Raw genomic sequence first — 21,314 nt, 5'->3', positions numbered from 1 at the left:
ACGTTTTTGTATTCTTTGACGAACTATTGTCACTTTCTAACTAGCTTTTGTGTTGATGGACCTTAGTATATCTATAAATTATCCAAATTAAAACTACTTCAAATTAATTGAGCATGTATAAATTTCAAAAATGGGCACACAAATTCATTAAATTTAGGTCTGAGATACTTCAAGGAACAATACCATTGAACAGGTTTAAGATAGCATAATTTTTTTTAACTTAATTAACATTACATTATTATTCCGATAATACAAAAGCAAGTTTGATTGATTTTTCTCTAAATTGAGCGTGGAGTTTTTGTATTCTTCAACAAAATATCATTAATTGATCTTCACAATAAAAGAATGAAAACTCGACATATTTTATTTTAAAGGTCATATCGGGCCCGATATAAAATTGAATAAAGGGGTTAAACTGTAGATTCAATTCTTGGGTATCTTAACTCATCCTTATTTTTTTCCATTCTTTATTTATCCAGAAAAGTTGCCTCTTTCAGATATAGGTAACTATATTTTTAGTTTAAAATTACTTTCTTAGAAAAAGGACAGCAAAATAAAACAATGTACTTAAACAAACGTTTTTAAAAGTATCTCAAAAAAATAAACTAACAATAAGTCTATAAAAATTGAAAAAAGAACAATAAAAATAACTAGAATAACGAAAAAACAAGATAAGGACTATATCGATCTAAAAAATGTGAACATGTTAAAATTGCAAATAATCTTATTTATAAAAAAAAACCATCAAGTATATTACCGAGAGTGAAGGATGAAATTTAATCAGATCTCCTCCAAACTTCCAAGTTGGGATGTTGTTATCTGGAATTTTAATCGTAAAAGCAGTAAAGCAAACAGCTACAGCAATGAGAATCCCTCTTAATTTACCCACTTATATAGCTTTCAACAGAGTCAGTTACTCCACAATAAGAGCTTTGTAATTTAAAATTCTTTTCTGGAGCACATTACCTTTTCTACTCGATAATCCAAACAGATGAGGCTGTTTTTTTTTTGTAAATCCCTTCAATTTAAGCAGAATAAACTCTCCCAGTATTTGCAAAGCCTGTTAATTACTAAAATGATAAATCACACATTGTTAAATATTTTGACTCAGTCTCTAAAAGGAGGATTGAAATAAATACATCCCGAAGATATTTGAGATTGTACCATGAACTTCCTACCATCTGCTATATCAGTAAGAGATTTTAAAATTCGAATTCGCCAAGACTATGAAAGGACAAGAGTATTTAAGAGCCACTCGCATAATTTCTTCACTTTATCCATATTTGCCACTGGATGTTCAATTTTCAAGGGCCCGGGGATTGGGAACCCATCAGAATACGAATACCTTTTGAAAGGAAATAAAAATACCACAATTGAAAATTGTGCTATCAGTTATATCATGTTACCTTACTGATTCTATCTGTTTAGCAATAATACGTGAAATAATTCAGTATGATTCATTTAGGATTGTTATTGGTCCCCAATGACTAATCTCCCCTTTTTAGGAATTAAAACAATTTTCCCCTTTGTAACTGATCTTGGTAGCTTAGCACGTCTTTCCTTCGCACTTTCAATAAATTATAAGTATGGGTAATTTCACAGTTAAAGGTGGTAAAAAATTTCCCTCAAATTCTGTCTTGTTATCTTTGAAATATTTCTGGATATAATCAGAAAAACTATTAGTTAAAAAATAGAACTTGAATCACACTTTGCCTTCTTAGGAAAATTAGACCTTCGTCCTCCAACCATAGATTGAAAATCTGTCTGGAAACACCTTATAATATATTCAGGCTCTGTAAAAGTTTTACCACTGTAAATAATTTTAGTAATCATCGGAAGCTCCACATCTCTCATTTCACTTCAGCTTTTTTCGTCTCAGACTGTAGTTATTTTCAATTGTAATTTTTTTCCTCCTCTATTCTTCAACATATCCAACTATTCGACAAGATTTCCTCCAAAATTTCTTGAAACTGCCGTGACTTTTCCTTACACCTCCTAACAATTTTCAAAAAATAACTCCTGACTCTATAATGAAGAAGCTTTTTTTTTTGGTACTTTATGTCCTTTATTCGATATTGCACGACGTATTTCAAGATCAATACTTATATTATCTGAGGATGGATGAGTATGGTAAGATGCATTTCTAATCTTGGAAAATAGTATAGGGGATACAAGTGCACAATCAATCATGGAAGACTATTCTCCCCTTCTTTATAAAAAAGGACTCTTAGAGTTTTGAATCCTTATAATGTCTAACATATTTAGCTTTAAGATTAACTTTTGCAGAATATGTTACTTTGTATAGTATCTCGATGCACCAAGATCGATATTGAGATCTGCAATTAACAAAAGTGAGGCGGAGTCTTTTACTTGGTCGTTATAATTTCTTGAAGAAAATAGGATGACTTATGTTTGGGACCATAAGCAGGGGGGGGGCTGGATGGGTTGGAGCTCCACAAATTAAGGAATTTTGCTTTTTTAAATATTTGAATAATTTAATTTTTCAAATTAAAATGGCTAAGGATTTTTCAACCTTGAGTTGTTACATACATGCTTGGTATGATCCAGAGCAATACAATTTTGGTATTATAACTTGGTTCCTCTAAATTTCAACCTAATAAGACAACTCTGGAAAGGAACAATCTGTTGTAGAGTGGCAGGGTTAGCCATCATTTCAACAATATAATCTGCATCCCTCCAAACGTCCTTATAATCCCGAGTTGGGAAAGTTAATGTAATTTAACTTAGATGAGTTAAGTTAATTAACTTTTAACTTAACTAGTTAATTATTTAAAAGGCATTACTCTAACTTCAACTTAACTAGTTAATTTTTTATTTATCAAATGGCATTATCTTAATTTTAACTTAATTTGATTAATTTAAAGTTAAATTTATTTTGTTATTCTAAGTTGAAATACAAAAAAACTGTCTTGAAGTAACCGTTAATTCTCTGATAATTTAGTTAAACACTGTTTCGACACTATCTGTTTTATTAAACTTTTCAACTGGGTCATTCCTCATCAAATCGATAAAAAGGATATTTTATCAATGTCGTAGAAAATGTTGTTTTTATATTATCTTATTTTTCTAATTTTATATGTATTTTTAAATTAGATAGAAACTCAAAAATCTGAAATTTTAGCTGGTTTTGACTTCCATTTTAGTAGTAACTTGAATTTGTACTTTTTTCTTGATTATTCAATTGGAAGTAGAGAAAATTTCAGACAGAGAGAGCGACAGAGTAATCTTTATTATAAAGCCTTCATAAGTCTCTCAATGGACTAACTTAAATAGTTATTTCTTAATATCGAAATTAATTTTTAATTTAATCAAAGTTAGGAGAGTTAGTTTAACTTAAATTACTCTAAAGTTAATTAGCTTAAACTTAACTGGTTAAAAAACGAAATAAAACTGGAAATTAACTTTAAGATAACTAGTTAATTTTCATAGAAATCGAAATTAACTTTAATTCAACTAGTTATAAAAAAATAATAAAGTTTAACTTAAGTAGATAAAAAGATAAGTTAACTGACCCATCAGTGAATATAATCATTTTATTTCCTCTGGACATTTTCATTGGTAGGATTCTTTCATGGGTATTTTAATACAATGCCCATAATTGATACACATATGTCTAAGAATAGAAGCGTATGCAGGAAAAAGTTCCAACTTTTTTTCCTAATAATGAAAAAAAAAAAAAAAAAAAAGGATGAGAAAAGAAAAATAATACAAATATGGAAGATTAATTATTATTATACAATTCAAATCAAAAATTGAAGTTTTGACGGATTCCTTCTTTGAATCGGAACAGACTTTGTGTGGTAGGTGGACTACGGATAGAATAGATACCCTAGATTAATTTCTCATGACTTGATGTGCAAAGTTGCCGTATCCCTATTCAAGAGTTCTTTGCTGGTTGGATGAATGAGCAAGTCTACTTCCTACCTATGTAAACAGCATACTATGACGACAGATTAGATCCCCAACGCGAAAGTAAATTGTTCATCAGATCAAGTAGTGAAGTTCAATTGTCAGTTTGTTCATACACCTTTAATAGGTCCCAGTGCCCACGGTTAGGAGAGTCTGGACCCTGAAACAGTTGACAATAATAACTGAAGCTTATGGAAGAATCAATAGTGAAAAAGAATAATTGTGCTGAGTTGGTCATTATTTTGTAAGAATGCCTGGTTGCTCTTCGTTCAGTTGTAAAATCACTTGAAGCACTGGGCAGTTCCCAGGCCTTGACATATCGTTTTCCAATTGAGTCTAAAGAAAGGAAGACTTAGATACGTGTCTTGAGAAGAAAGAAAAGACTCGTGTACTATGTTTTGAGCACTTCAGCGAAAATAAAATCGACTTTGAAAATAATTGAAGAAGAAAGCGTCTTGTAACTGGAGTCATACCATGGTATTTATATTTTCGAAGGTGTCAAGAAGTTGAAGGAAACTTCTCAATCCCTTTACAAGTATGTAATTTCTATGAAAAATATGTTATTTTCAAATGACTAAAGGTTACAAAAACGGCTTTTGAAGACTAAACCTATATTCTGTTCTTATATTCTAAATTTCGACATATAATTGCCAACTTGTACCCTGTTAAAAATTTATAGAAAATTGTGACCTTATTCTATTTATATAATTTACATCTACAAAAACTTATCATAACATTATATTTAATATGTACAAAGATATATTATATGTAATACTAATAGATAAAATACTAATATTTTATCATTTATGCTCTTATCAACACCGGAGCTTCCATATTCTTTATACCCTCGAATCTTGAAAAGCAAATGTACTCTCAGTCCTACATAAATAATGTTAGTCTTAGTAAGTGGGGCTAAAATGAATGTATTTGGAAAATTAATATAATATATTTCTTTAAGGAGATTCCCTTGTGTCCAATGTCCCATTCAAGGCATGGACTTTCTGATTTTTTTATAAGTTTGAAATTGACTGTGGAATAATAATTAAATTATATTTCAAATCATTAAAAGCGATTTCTAATAAAAAACTAATTGTAATAATAAATATATTCTAACTTTAAACCTCAAACTTTGAAGATCTCCTAATCCTATTAAATCGTCAAAGCTAGGCAACTCAACTGATCAATTGGGTTTTTGTATTTATCAACCACTACAAAGGATGTTTTATTTCGGAAGGGTCTCGAAACAATGTTTTTCTTCCATTCGTTAGGATACAAAATCCTCACAGTAATAGTTAGATGGATAATTGCCACTAATTAACGACTTTGTACACACATATAAAAAAAATACACCTAAAATATAATTAACTGATATACAATAAACACAAATTCATGTTGACATTCATGTACGAGGTCCACATCTTGATCTATGACTGTAACTCTAGTACTAGTAGAATCTTTGATGCAAGTAAAGATTTTAATATCTTTTCACGGTCTTTTGATGAAGAAATGAACAGCATACGAATGCTGATGGTTCTTCTTAACAGATCGTAGCAGTAGTAATTCTATGATTCTTTCCAAATGCTTTGAAACCTACGGATCATAGTTCGAACAATTTTGTTTTGTTTACTTTTTTTTTGTTTCTAATTTCTCAAAAACTCTAATACAACGATAAAAGTTATAAAAACAAACATATTATAACTAATATTCACTTTATTATTATCCAAGGAAAAAACGTCACTATAACTAAATCTAGCAAACAATATGACGATTTGTTCGAACTAGCTGTTGATGTTGTATTTCAAAAATATAGATACAGAACTGTCTCCATATAGTCCACTGTCTCCATAACTCCGGGAACCCGAAAAAACATGCTCTGAATACTTAAGGGAACTTAACAATATTTAATTTTAAATTAGCCACAAATAATTATATTTCCAAAAAATAAAAAGGTTTTAAAAATAAATGAAGATTCTTGAACTGCAGAAGAAAAATGATAAACACGAAAATATAATTAATCCAATGGTGTAAATTTAGAAATTAATTCACATCTTCAATTTTAAATATAATTATAATAATATTTGGGAGGTTATTTCACAAAAGTGCCTAAGCTTAACTGGTTGAAAACAGAAGTTTGCCTATTTATCTGTGTGTCAACTAGCTCTCCATATTCTTGCCATAATTCGAAATATAGATACAGTGACGGTTAGAAAAGGGGCATATACATCAATCCCGCTCTTAATTGTATAAAATAGGGGCTTCCTGCAAAGTCCATTTTATTAAAAAGGTCGTATAAAACGTTTTAATGAAAAGTTATTTGAAAAAAAAAAGAATTAATGTTTTTTTCCAAAGAAAATATTTGAAAAAGATATGTAGGTCCTTTCATGTAATAAATAAATAATATAAATTTTCACTGCATTAGTGGACTCCAAACCTTAGTAAGTCCCTGGGCTTCACTTCATATTTGTTTTTTTTATTTATTAAAACAGCCCTGCTCAATGTCTTCCCACGGTAAAACTGGCCATGGATACCTAGATACCATGGTGACGTCCCCATTGTCCATACACATAACTTTGGTATTTTAATACCTGTTGATTTTTTTTTCTTTTAACAAAGAATGCAGAATTTAATTGACAGCATAACTTATTTTATATTTGTGGATGATTAGTAATTGACGATTCCGTTTAGGTTTTAAAAATGTTATTTTTTTCTGGAATAAATCCGGTTCCATTTATCCAATTTGGATAAACTGCCACAATTTAGAATCCTTGCATGATAGCAGATCTGAGGGAACCGATTATTTGTGGAGTCATTCGTGTTCCAAGAATTTTGTAAATTTAAAATTACATGAAATGAATTGAAAAAAATCGTTTTTTGTCTATTATAAATTGAAGCAATTAACGGATTTTCATAAGTCGTACCAATAAAAACTCTGTACTTAAATTGCAGTTAGTTTTTATTTATTACAATTATCATAATGAACATTTAAAGTTATAAAACAATTAAAAAAACAATACTGACCTAATATTATTCACATACGTTAGCCATTTTCCCTTACTTTTTATGTACACACGATCGAGTTTCCCTTTTGTTGTTTCCCCCCTCCCCCCATCACCACAACCCGAAAGAGGAAAACAGAAGAGAAGAAATGTATATATATATATAAAGGAAGAACGCCCGCTGGACTGAGCAATTACTCGTAGCGAAGATAATTTCAACTAAACACAACACAATTTGCATCCTACATGAATCCAATAATAAAAATAAATACATAATGTTTTAAAAGACAAAAGCCACAATAAAAACATTAAGTTTAATAATCTTAATCACCCCATTTCCATCGCATTAAATTAATTCAAAGTCCACCTATATACACGTTAATTCAAACTCGACGAGAGCCAGCTCCTCTTTTCCTGGTGAATGGCGGACATTGCTGAAACGTGGTGCAGAGATAAGAATCTAAAGCCTACATATCAACTTTGCCACAAAATGGAGTCCTTCGTTGGTTCCTTCGAAGCTATACAGAATCTCCTCTGCCTCAGGGGTTCTCCCTATCTTCTCTCTTACACCATTCCCAACGTTCTCTATGATGCCACTCAGAGTTTTCAGTCCGGGAAAATGTGAGAGGTTGTCTTTACTAGATCGCAATCCACACAGAGCGCCCAAGCGTCATTAAAATGTTTCCCAGTAAAGAAGACCCCCGACGATATCCGTAATTGACGTTAGTTTAATTTGCATAAAATACAATGTCTAACCATTTTTTGGTAATATTTATTTTTAATGTCAAATGTTTGTTCTAACCTACTACCACACTTGATAGCAACTGACTGTATTTCCAAGAAAATTTTAGAATCTCTTTCTTGAATGAAACTCCACTCACCCCACCACTACTTATACAGCCAGATTGCCACCCATCATAAAGAAGGAAGTTATGTTGCTTCACCCTGTTCATCAAAAGCAAATCCTTTGAATTTTCTCGTATATTTATGATATAACTATACATTCATACATATTGTCCAAACTTTACTCATATACGAATCAAAGTAATACAAAAATATTATCTAAAATCTCTTCATTAGTCTAGAAAGGGACGGAGAGCCATGGAGTGGTCCCCTTGACTCTTAATCCTTATTAGTGTGCTACATTTAAGAGCATACTAATAGACACGTCATATCCACCATTAGGAGAAATACCTCTTTTTAAAACATGTGACTCTGCATCTCGCTATAAATCCTTGTTTTATGCAAAATGCAACTACAATATTCCAAGGGCCATTAAAAGAATCATGTATGTATTCATAATTATTTATGGATAAAATATATGTAAATAAGAGACATCGGTGACGATCCAAAAATAATTATTGGAGTATGGCCGGGTCCTTTAGGATGCTAAGGCCAAGTGTGTTGTTATCTTCATTAACAACGATTCCTCTATCATCGCTGCTATCCTCCTCGTCCGTGCTATTGGTATTGGACTTCAAGATATCATGATATTCCTGTTAGAAGAGGGAAGAAAATGTTATTTGATTGAAGGAAACTAAATTATTAATTTATTAATAGAGGTAGAAAATATGTCCTAAACCGAGTACTATAGTTTTGCTAGTTGGGAGTCTGAATTATCTTTATTATTTTCCAAAGCTATTATCAATATTCTTTAATTCTCGAAGAGATAACATCAATGTACTAATTGATTGGAGAGTAAGACTGACACTGAAGTGTAAGTCCTCATTGGACTCTTAGTCGAACTGAAGATCTACAACGTACATAGGCCCTTACTAGATACGGAATGGGATTTGAGTTTATTTCCTTCCTTTCATAGCTGATTGCAGTTGAGTTAATGAAAAGTCTTGATAGTTGATCTGCTCTCAACCAAAAGATTCTTCTATTTTAACCAGGTGGTCATATTTTCTACAACTATGTTAATTTTAGAGACGGCTCTTACCTTAAAGCTGTTTTCTCCAAGCATGGGTTGATTCGATGCAGAAGTATTAATGCGCGGGAATGACTTGGAGCCAAAGACACTGAATCCAAAAAATTTATTCAAGAATCCATATAGGATAATCGGCAATATACTCATCAAGGCAAGAAATAATGCAATTACCATAGTCCAATTTGGAAATTCCACTTTGACACCCTTTCCCTGTAATTATATATAATTAAGCACGTATAAAAGAGAAAATAAAAGCTCAAAGGAAAGAATCAGAAGCGAAAATCCCAAAGGAAGTGACAAGGGGAAAAATGTTGCATGGTAAATGTGAAATTGACAGGGCCGATTTTACCATGAACAGAGCCTGATTTAAAGACAAAATGCGTGAAGTCTAGGGCAATTACATCTAGGGGTCTCTCTAAAACCGGCATTGGGGTAAAGATATTGTAGAATGGAGCTGAGACGATTTCTAAAAATGTAGAATCGCAATTCTTGATTTATTTATATCATAGTAGAATGGAATTGATTCTGAGTTTTATACACAATCCCGATTCCCGGCTTTATGCATATATCTCATAGTCGAATTTCAATTCTAGGTCCACAAAGCAATCGTGGTTCTCAAAATGGGGTGCCCAAGCTCGCTCTAGTGGTACGTGAAGAAATGAAAATAGATTATGCGTCCGCTTTTGTGTATTAAGTTTGATTGTAATGACGGTACTTGGAGATCTTGATATTTAATCAGTTGGTACGTAATATAAAAAGTTTGAGAACCACTTATGTTGGGGGTTGATTAAGTCGCTTTACCGAATTATTTCACTGGAGACTAACAAACTTCGTTTATATAATTGTTCTCATTGCGACATTAAAAAGAAAGAAATTTGAATTAGTCATAGAATTGATTCATTTAGCAGTACAATCAATTTTTAAGTCTTGTGATAAAAAAGTAGAATCTAAAGTATCAACCTATTGCAAACAAGTTTCTGAGTTCCACACTGAAATGTAAAAATACAATGTATCTAGGAGTTAGGATTTGCAAGTTGGGATGGGCATATAGGAATTACAGAAAAATTAGAGGTGGACCCCCTTCCCAAACGTGACCCATGGTTAAAACCATGGCCCCAAATTCGGAATAGTAACAATTGTGCACTTCACGTATAAAAGCCCCCTACAATGTCTTTCTTTAACAGGACCGAGCATTATGAACAATCGATACTTCGAGATTTTCGCTGATGGAAGGAACTAAAGTAAAGCTTTACCAATTCCTTGTTCCATGCATTGTATGTTGGAGTATTTTTAATTTGTGAGTAAATTGACATGATTAGAACCATACTCAAAACTAAAGGAGCTGCAAAGCGCCACGATGCTTGCCAATATGGCCCAGGAGTGACACCTGTCATCATTTTGATATCCTGAGTAAATTTTTTATGACCATACACGTACATAACAACTATAATTTCTGTTAAAGCGATAAGAGTCAATCCTAGGGCTCCATAGGAGTCAAAAAGGGTCACCCAATATTCACCCGCACCGGTTACGAACAATGTTCCGATAGAAAACATACAAATACATGTGATACCTAAAACACAACTCAGAGTAAGGATTTAATGCACAATTGATGATGTATTAATCTTTCTTACCTGTAAGAATGGGCTTTTTAACATTTTTGAACTGAGGTACATCAAAGATGATTCCAATAACTCCTTCAAGAATACCAATTTGAGAGCCTATTCCGAGGGACAATAACATAGAAAAAAACAAAATACTCCAGAAAGGAGCTCCTGGAAGCATTGTAAACACATCTGCCATGACAATGAATGCCAGACCTGTTCCCTCTGCAGCTTGATTCAATTCTTTTTCCATAGAACAATTATGAAGCTCCAGATGAGACGCATTAAAACCGTGTGAAACCATGATTCCTAAATATTCGTTCTCAGTAATTGAGTTCACGTTTCTGTCCTTCCATGCTTCAATTATGTGAACCAGAGTAGAAATATCACTGAGGGATTTGGAGGGAAAACGTTAGTAGAAAGGTAACATTTGAATTAGTTATGAATTACTCACTGTTCCATGCATTTATCAAACAAGTGTCGGGCTTTGAATCCCAAAATGGAAAACACGACAGCACATCCGTAAACAGCTGTGAGGGTATTGCACACTGTGATTCGATAAACGTCCCTAACAATGTTTTTCTCTGGGGGATTGTAGCTACCGAATGAGATAAAGGAACCAAATGCTAGACCAAAGGAATAGAAAACTTGATTTGCAGCATCTAACCAAACGCGAGGCTCAATCAGTTTTTCCAATTTTGGATAAAACATGTGTACAAGTCCGTCTACAGCACCATTCAGAGTAATCCCTCTGATAAAGAATATTGTAAGAACCAAGTAGGGAAAGAGGGCCGTGAAGTAGACCACTTTTCCTGAACTTTGAATCCCTTTCGATATAATGGCATAAATCAATAGCCATGAAATTATCAGACATATTAGCATCCACCATCGAATGCCTCCATTTATTTCGATGCTTGGAGTAATATCCAGAGTATTGCGATACCAAAAGTACTGAGTCTCTGAGGAAATTTCACACTCCCTCACAGTGGTGTTAGGGAAGAGAGGATCCATTGGGCAGGAGGCCCATGTAAGTGAGGTCTAATATTTATGAAAAAAGTGAAGAAAGATTTAGATTTTATATGTGGCTAAAATCATATGTTTACAAAAATATTTTAAAGTAATTAGGGAAAGCAAAAAAATAAGAAAAAAGGAGAAGCTCGAAGGTCAAGAAAATTGGAACTACGGTCTAACTGACGTCAAATTCAACATATTCTAAATAAATATACTCATAGAAAACTGTTAGAGTGATCATGTTGTGTTAATACATTTATAAAATACAGGGTCTCGAGTTAGCTGTATTTGGTAGTATTACACATACACAACAACACCAGTATTATATTAATTAGTCGGTAGAAAATAATTGAATTTATATTCATATAAAATTAATTATATAACTTTTTCAAATCTTAAAAAATTCTTAACTTTTAAAAATTTTTATTGAATTCATCATTTTTTTAAATACATCCAGCGGATGTTTTTGTTTAATGTGTGAAATATGTAGAACAACAGGTCTCTCGATCAATATTAGTAGAAATAGTCTATGAGTATACCATGAAGAATATATACAGTGATAAAGTTTTACTTTAGAGTGCTATTATTGTACTATTTCATGTGAGCTGTGGCTGAGGAAATTTAAAATATATTAGATTTTGGCTTTGTAACATTGTCATATTTTCAAGTTTATGTGTATATCAAAAGTCTGCAACAGCTGATATTAAATCATACAATAACAGAAACCTATATTTATCTATAGAGAAGGATAAAAAATTGATTTTGCCCAAAGAGCTAAAATATCAGCTACGACTTACACCGAATGAATTAAATAGATAATAAATACACCAGGCTATGATCACATTGTAATATAATCCCACTAGAGTGGAGATAACGGCAGAACCAAATCCAATTCCACCAAGCCATGGCCTAACGGAGCTCCACACTCCTAGGGATCCAGTTCGAAGTCGTTGACCCATTCCCAACTCGAGCAAAAGAAGCGGCATTCCCTCCAGGATCATCATGATGATGAAAGGGATAATGAAAGCCCCTGTAAAAAAGGTGAAAGGGATTATAATTCAATAATTAATTAATTATCTGGGATCAAAAGAGTACTAATTCTGGATTTTATCTAAATAAATAATTTGTTACGTCTCTTTAAACAGTAAATTCATACTCGAGTCGAACTCGAATTGAGATCCTAGATCTTTAAGTCAAAAGATTCATACTTTGTTATAAGAAGATTCTATGCCAGAGGCTCCCCAAAATCCTTAATTTCAAATCAAATCATTCATTTTATGTGATTTTCATGGTGATAATGACGAAAGTTAAATCAGCAGAGCTATAGATGACTCATATTAACTCTTGGCGGCTTCTCGGACTCTATTCACACTTTACCCTATCTATCTTATTTGCTTCATGAATTTATATATAATCAATAGATCATTAAAAATAAAAAAGACATTGTTTGACGTTTGACCTTTCAGTGTTGCAAACGTATTGCCTCATCATGAAAGTGTTAAAACCTAATGTTTTTGTAAAGTTAGAAATATAATTTTAGAGGTTTATATGGAGAAAATCAATTCATGTTTTCATATAAACATCAGCGAGTCCAGTAAGTCAGTTACATTGAATATAAGAATAATTATCAATTTCTGACTGAAAACTCAGATTTCTTCCATTTAAAAAAAGAAAATCTATTATTTTGTTCTAATTACAAAAATCAGGCAGTTCATAATCCACCCATTAACCTAGCGGGTGTTAAAAATTGTCTTATGACTTGTATTATTATTAACTTAAGGAAGATCAGAAAGCCTAGCTTCATGACAAAGGAGCTCTCGGTCCCAAAGAGCTCTCTATATTGAAAAGTACAAGGCTTACAAAAAGTACATCAACAGCTTGAACGACCGTAACACTTTTGCCAACAAGAACATTAAATAAGTCTATAAGACCAAGTGGGTGCTTTAGGATTAAGCTAATGCCGAATTAACCTGCAACTTCAGACTCGAGTTCGGAGTACTTCAAATATAAACCCTTTGGCTTGGAATACGAATATAATAAGTGTAGTAAAACGAAGTCAAATATTTTTCCAATAGATATCTTTAGTAATGTGTATCTCGCACTATATAAGTGCAATCGGTTTACACTAGATGGCGTTAGAAAGATAGTGGAAAATTTATATTTAATTTATATTCTATACTCTATACAAAGTTGCATAAAATATGAATTGATATAGTTTTGTGATTGTTTTACGCAGTATTGTATGAGGTGGTTCACGATCTTTTTCGTTCTACTCCTGGAGAGTGTCCAAGGTCCTCTCCGACCTTCAACTACATGGATACATTGTAAATTGTCTTCCTCGAGCCCCTGCAATCTCAATCCTCTTCTCGTACTGTGTGCTCATAGTGGCTACTGTTTTTCTTGGTAATCTAACATTTAACACTGCTCATCGGAATATTGTAAAAAAACACAACAACTCTTAACCTCTCAAAATTTGCATAATAGAGATAGCAAATAATAACGGTTGACCCTGTACAACCTATTTTACATTTTTTATTCAAACAAGGTGAAAACGTAAGCCAGGTGGTTAAAAATGTTAATATTGTTTTTGGGACTGTTACAAGCACGATTTTTGTTTCGTCGATTCAGTTCCGATAATGTTGATGTCAAATATGCAACACGCTCTAGAAGGCCAATTGTCAAAAATGTGGATAAAATAAGGAAAAACGTCGAGTCTGACCATTATTTAAGCAATGTTTTGATAGCCAAGGAGATTAACATTAAATAGAGAAAGAAAAAAAAAAAGAAAAATAATAGATTTATTTACTTAACCTTATATATAATGAAATTTTTACACATCAAAAATGACTTGTGAGCAACTCCGATGTACAATATTTCTTCTTTATTTGAGGTCATACAGAACGTAGTGACCCTTTTGTTTTTTTCTTCCTTTCTCTGTCGGAAATTTACCAACATTAATTGGAAATTTTTACATATTATAAAGGAATTTGAATGTATTATACATAATAATTTATTTGAAGTGTATTACATTCCTTCGTATATACTCATATCGGATTCACCCTTGTGCCGATAACTGCATCTAGCTATAATTATGTACAATATACACAAATAAAAAAAGAGCTATATACATATGTGGTGCGTCAACATAAAATAATCCGGAACAAAAATCAAGAAAAGAAAATGATCCAAATATACCTACAGCCCATGTTTCATAAACATATTTGAGTCAAACAAAGGGATTGTATTCATATTTCTGGGAGAAGTTAAGATACCCAAGAATTTAAGTTGTATATTAAAATCTTTATTTTACTTATATTGGCCCCGATATGGTCTTTCAAACAAAGTCAATCTATTCATTCTATATTCTTTTATTGTGATAGGATTGACGTCACTCAATTTACTGTCCGGTTGATACTAAAGGGACTAAAAAGGAAAGAGGAGACAAGATGGTTGAAATAAAAAGTAAATAAAAACTATGGATATGAATTATGTTCAGGATTCACGTAACCTCGATCACAAAATATTGAATATAAATACCCTGTGTAAATGATTAGGGTTATGAATTATTGTTTTAAGTTAAAATTTAGGTTTCTAGTTCAATCTCAAGGAAATACATAACCTTATCCTTGACTTCTATTAAAATTCATTAGATGAATCTTAGTCAAAAGACGTGATAACAATGAACTGTGCAACATAAGTTCAAAGCACATATACTAAATTTTAGACGAATCAGAAATGGAGATAAGAAAAAAACATTCTTAATGCATATACATGACTCCTCCTTGCCTTTTAATCTCTTTAATTGTTACCTATTTCCCTCTCATTCTTTTTAAATGTATATAATATTATCTGTGTACTTGGTAATGTTGGAGCAGGGATTCCATTAAAAGTTTTAACAAACTTAACAAAATACCAATACATAAGTAATGTCGTTTTATTATAACCGTTAACTAAGGAGTCAAATGAGATGAGTCTAAAATGTTTGAGTTCGTTCATTCTAGTAATAATCAATTTAGGCTACTTTAAGTGCGGCGTCTCAAAAATATTAATAAGAATAATTTTTAGGTAGAAATGGACGATAATTCGTGGAAGAAATCAAATGTCATCCACACTCGATTAAAAAAATAATCATTCTAGCTTGTTTTTATGTTGACAGGCAGCATATAACTATTAGGATACAATTATACAATCTACTTGTACAGATTGTAACTTGCCATTTGCTCGTACAAGTTCAATTTGTATAAATGCATTCTCACACTTTAAAAAATGCACACATTTTCACTTTTCCAATAACTATTAATTTACTAGTGTTGAGACTCGGTCCAGCATCGAAATTTTTTTCAGTGAAACTGAAAAAATCGGTCCGTAAAGTGAGACTGAAAAAAATTGGTTATAAAAAATAACTTTTGGGATGGACATATATTCTATTTTTTCCATTTCTGCTCAAGGTTATTTTTTTGTTAAATCACCAGATAATATGTAGGGAGGGCTATATATCCTATGCATTTTTTAGTGTAGGAGTTTATATGTTTTATTATTATTATTCATCCTAATGTTTCAGCCATTTTTATAAAAAAAAATTATTTATTTATAACAAAAGAAAAAACAACAACAAATGAATTAATCGGACATAAGATAGCTTTAAACAATAAAAGATGTGTTCACACCTAAACACTGTGTATTCACAGAAAATTAATTTTTTAAGTACAAAAATAAAAAAATCAACAGCTGACTACTAAAAATATTTTTTTTTTCAAATATTAAGTTTTCTAGTAAAAAGCAAAATTTGTTTAATTTTATTTATGGCCTTCATATTCTAATTTGTGGAATGGGGTGAGATACATATAATTAATAGTGTTAGCCTGGATTCTTCATTTGATGTATATGACTTTTTTTAGTTCCGATATGGCCTTTCGAAAATTATCTTTTTTATCATTTTTCTATAAATGCTTGAGTTCTTTAGAATGATTTATCAAAATAATATTCTATAATATTAAAATAATCAGATTAAGAATACAAATATAATTTTATTTATAATTTACCAGATGTAATTTTATGCAAAATAGACAAAAAAAAAATAATTAAAGCTGTATCAAGCAGTCAGGCAAGACAAACTGAAAAAGGGACCGGTACTTAGTAGAGCTTACCTCTTAAACCAAGTTTCTTACTTTGTAAGAATTCTTAATTTGAAAACTGGATATGGCTACTTAGTGCATTGATAAGCTTAAAACATGTGCCTGTTAGACCAAGCTTGATTGGAATCTATATATGTGTATTTGTAAGTTGAGGTGTAAATTTACGTACATGTACAACCTCTCGCCTATGAAGATTTTGCAATTTTTTTTTTTTTTGCAAACTACACTTTTTTAAAATACATATATTGGATCAATATATATTGCGTATCGGTAATTATTAAGCTTAAAGAAGTCAAGTATGTTGTCTTAAAGAAAGAAAGTGAGCACACGAGTTTTGCTTTTTACCGAAAAAGAATGAAAAAAAATAAGAAGAAAGATGATCACTCATTCTTCAAAAATTAAATAAAATAACAGAGTTGCTTCCGAGTCATTTTGTAAAAGTCCGAAGCTAGTTTTTGAGCTGTTCGTGCCTCAATTTTTTTCACTTTGGTTACTCTGAGAATCAAATCTAAAGTGACAGTTTATTAAAGACTCATTGGAGATGGAAAAAGTCCTTATAATGTAAGTCCAAGTCAAATTTTGAATATAGGCGGAGTTTGCAGGAGGGTTAAAAGCCCTAGGCCGAATCTAATCCTCAGTATTTAGGCCCAGTTTAGGTCCTTACAAAATGAAAAATATTTTAACGAAATCTGTGATCAAATCACCTCTTGAGTCTTTGACTGTGTGCCTCGCGGGGTGTCCGCAGAAGTGGGCTGGAGGGGCAGTAACCCACCTCAAATGAATCAATTTTTGAAAAATTATTGCTCTGGAGGAAATCTTTTTTATAAAAAAATATTGCTCCAAATTAGGTAAATCATCAAAATATAAAAATTTTGAAAGACATTTATAAAATTCAAAAACCAATATAAAATAAATGTACTTTTCTTACTCATGACCACCTTCCAGTGATGGTCACATTTTGCATTATCGATGTGGTGCTACACCTACTTTTTTTTTTTTTTTTTTTTTTAAATTACTAATCCAATTTTAGAGGGGTTTTGTCTCGAAAAACATTCATTTTCATCAGCAAGAATAGTCAGTCAATTACTTTGAATAAAAAAAAAATTATATAAAATCTTCGATTTTGACTCATTTTCAATAAAAAAATTAAAGAATTTTTGATCTTAGAAAAAGACACAAAAAAATCAGAAAATTCTGACTACTTACTAACCTAGCGGGTATTAAAAGGTTAACAAGGACTTTAGTCTAAATTATAAGTATGATCCTGAATAACTAAGGATCGACACAACAATATTAGCAGGAATTACTAAGATGCCCATCTTCAATTCTACTCGAAGTCCAACAAGGACTGATACTTATAGGTCCACAACAAATCATCAGGGTTAATCTTTGTCTTTCATGCCCAAATGATTACTGTATACTTATTTTTATTTCTTGAAGAATTAAATAATAATGATAACAGATTTGGAAAAATACAAACACCTTTTCAGCTTGTTACTACTTTTATTCGGCTGAGAAACAATGGACTGTCGACAGATCCCACAACAACATCCAAAACGATATGTGGTTGGCCACAGAGAGAGTTAATTACTCTCACGTATTTAAACCCAAGTTTCAGGCAGCATCATGCCCCTTGAGTCATCGGGTGCAACAGAAGTGTCATACCCCCATCTTATTTGAGCAAAAAGAGAAGATGGACGCCGACTGGCACTCTGAACTCATGTCTGACCAAGTGATACCTTGGATGAAAGCTGAGTCTAATAGTGTCGAGTTCCTATTTCAACAAGACTCTTACTTGTTGAAAGAAGAGAATTTACCATTTTGGGACGCCCACACCTCTAACTCCCCCTATATATATCCCATGGATTACTTTTTTCCTTTTTTAATACTGCAAATCCTTTAGGCTTTGTTCGAGCGAATGATTAGCGAAAATGGCAAACACATTCAATGATTTTTTCTATTGCATTATTAGAACTTGTAAATAAAATTTCAAACCTCTACTTGCTTCCCAGATTGATCAAATGCAGCTAAAGGTAGTCAATTAAACCAATTTATATAAGTGATTGTACTACGGTGTTTTTGCGACTAATCCCCCCTCTTCCATTAACCTATTTTTTTCATCACAATCTATAATTTTGCTCTGGCCTTTACTACTCATACTAGTCTATACTCTACACATAATATAATTATAAACATAAGAATGTTATCTTTCCTAACATACCCTCTCCCCACGTGCATATCGTTATATTGCGTAAACATTATACGCAACCTAAAGAAGAGAAGAAGAAAAAGATAGAAAGAGAAAATTTTTATGTATTGAGGATGTTTATTTTGTACTTTTTTTCTATTTTAGGGGGGGGGAGCTTTTGGTCAAATTACTGTATTTATCTGGGAGGGGTTTTCATGTATTTTGGGATGTAAAAATGCTTATTTTTAGTTTAATCTCATTGGTTTTAATATTTGGGATAGCCTTTAGAGTTGTTAACATAAAAAAAATATTTTTTTTTACCGAATTAGGTTACTTAATAAATATTAGTCAAGTTTCCCCAATTTTCTAATATTTATATATTTACTCTGACTCTTCACTCCGTTTATTCTAAAACTAAAGTAAATGACATCCATCACTTGCATACTTTCAAAAATATATTTTACATTTTTAGAATTGTAATGGGCGTTACATAATTATAATTAATCCCTTAATTAGTAATAGATTAATGTCATTCGTATTCATTACATATATATTTATTTGTATACGTGGTGCGTGCGTCAATACAAAAACAATCTTGAACAAAAATGAAAAAATCTCACTTTTTTGACTTCATATATAACCAAAGGCCAATATTTCAAAGATATATTTTGCATCAATTTTAAACTTTTTATTCAAATTTGTGGGATTTGACCCCCTTCAAATAAAATTTGTCAAAATCTCATTCTTTTCACGTGACAATCAATTGAGCTACTCTAAGTGCCATTTGCAGGGCCTCCACAGCGTAAATAAGAATACAAATGTAATCTTCAGTCCATTAAAAAAACAAAAAAAAAAACACATTCTAGTTTGCTTTTGTGTTGACAGGCTATATATATGTGATATTAATGATTTTTTTAGTTGGCATCCCTGTTTTCTTAAAGAGAGGGAAAAATAGAGACGGGTAGATTTAAAAAATCCATGCTGCTATTTGGTAAAAAAAGTTGATAACATTTTCTACATTTTCATGAATTGAATAAATTCATAGCATCAAATTACAAATGAGAAAAAATATATATTAGAGAGGGCTATAGTAGCTTTAATTTATTCAACTTGCATGATTATGACTGCCTCTGCAACTTTAAGTAGTTGCCACCCTTTTGTTTCTACTCTTACCTCCGCCATTTTGTTGACATAGATATGGAAATCTCCAAATATTCCCCAGTCCCACACAAAATCCCAATATGGTGAGAAAAAATTGCCGAGAGTCACTCCATTGCGCCCTTTCTGTTTCTTTCCCACTCTCTAGAAACCTCTCATCGAAGTCTTCTGTCTCGCATTCCTCTTTATTACTCATTACCTCTAATCTTCTTTCTGGACGATTCTTGTGTGAGCATTCAAGGCATTACATATGCACATCAAGTACAAGCAAACACCTTCAAGTAGTGTGAAAAGGCGTTCCGCAAATGAACTTTTGCTTAGAACTTGTGCTTCGCTCTCTTGTTAGTGTCTGTCTGTAAAAAAACAAAAAATGCAAGCAAGGAAGCTTCTGAGTCCTCCCGTCGTTTGAAGAAAACTAAAGCCAACTATCATCATGATATATATAAATATATATCAAAGGGAAGGAAAAAAAAAAGAAAGCCTCATGCGTGTGCCATGGACGGACTCGCATCATACATAAACTTACACATACCGCAAATCATAAAAAAACCGGGTCTTACTACATAGAGTTGGACTAAGATTATCTACATACCTATCTAAACGATACGTAAAGAATTTGAGACTCTAGTTCCAATATGGAAATAAATACAGTCATTATTTAATTCCTTTCAAAAAAGTATTTACCGTATTATAATAATGAATAATACATGTTATCACATTGTCATACATAGTCAGGCAATAGGCGAGTAGAAAGGGCAGGAGTAGGTCCTTTGTTCACATCCTTTTTTTATGGCAATTTGCCGACAATACTCTTTAATGAGCTCGGACGACGACGATGCGATGACACACGTTGTTAAGGACTAAACATATTATCTATGTAGGGGGGACCGAGGTCAATTGCAACAATCCCTTTTCTCGGACATGCAAAAAAGCTATATAGCCACTGCAAAATTATATTATTTTAATTCGTCACTCTTGGAACAAGTGTCGACACTCGTTCCAAGATCCATTTTTTTATTTGGTTTGGTCTTTATTAATTTTTTCTCGGTTCAGACGACGATCTCGTAAACCGAAATTTAATCGTTTTCAAATCGTGGACCGATTTTTTCACTATTCCTGATTCATGAGTTGTACAAATATGATTTATGCAAGACATTATACTTCATATGACGTTATTGGAGGCCGATGTTCACCACTTTAAAACAGACAAAACGTCATCAAAAATTCATTTATTGAATCAATCTAGACCAATTCTAATTGAAATTGATATAACTGAATCTTCCTTTGAAACTGGTCCAGACCAAATCTCTTTAAAGCACCAAATAAGCTGGGTCCAATAAAAATCCTAACTGTCTCAGACTG

The 21,314-nt window shown here is 32.0% G+C and overlaps 1 protein-coding gene and 1 long non-coding RNA gene across 2 annotated transcripts; both read right to left on the bottom strand.

The window, feature by feature from the left end:
- Positions 1–6,522: 6,522 nt before the first annotated feature.
- LOC139905203 (uncharacterized) lies at positions 6,523–7,063 on the bottom strand. Its single transcript, XR_011779791.1, has 2 exons — positions 6,949–7,063; positions 6,523–6,711 (listed from the first exon to the last, which is right to left on the bottom strand). It is a non-coding gene; the product is annotated as an uncharacterized lncRNA (long non-coding RNA).
- Positions 7,064–7,892: 829 nt separating this feature from the next.
- Positions 7,893–20,657, bottom strand: LOC121115787 (sodium-dependent neutral amino acid transporter B(0)AT3). Its single transcript, XM_040709919.2, has 7 exons — positions 19,968–20,657; positions 12,269–12,501; positions 10,915–11,498; positions 10,491–10,849; positions 10,110–10,429; positions 8,869–9,066; positions 7,893–8,422 (listed from the first exon to the last, which is right to left on the bottom strand). Exons 1-7 carry the CDS (start codon positions 20,146–20,148, stop codon positions 8,285–8,287), a joined length of 2,013 nt encoding a protein of 670 aa, XP_040565853.1. The 5' UTR covers positions 20,149–20,657; the 3' UTR covers positions 7,893–8,284.
- Positions 20,658–21,314: the final 657 nt, after the last annotated feature.

This window comes from Lepeophtheirus salmonis, chromosome 4, assembly GCF_016086655.4.
Source record: "Lepeophtheirus salmonis chromosome 4, UVic_Lsal_1.4, whole genome shotgun sequence".
NCBI classification, from domain to species: Eukaryota; Metazoa; Arthropoda; class Copepoda; order Siphonostomatoida; family Caligidae; genus Lepeophtheirus; species Lepeophtheirus salmonis.
The sequence above is the reverse complement of the archived record's forward strand: the minus strand, read 5'-3'. Positions and strand labels throughout refer to the sequence as shown.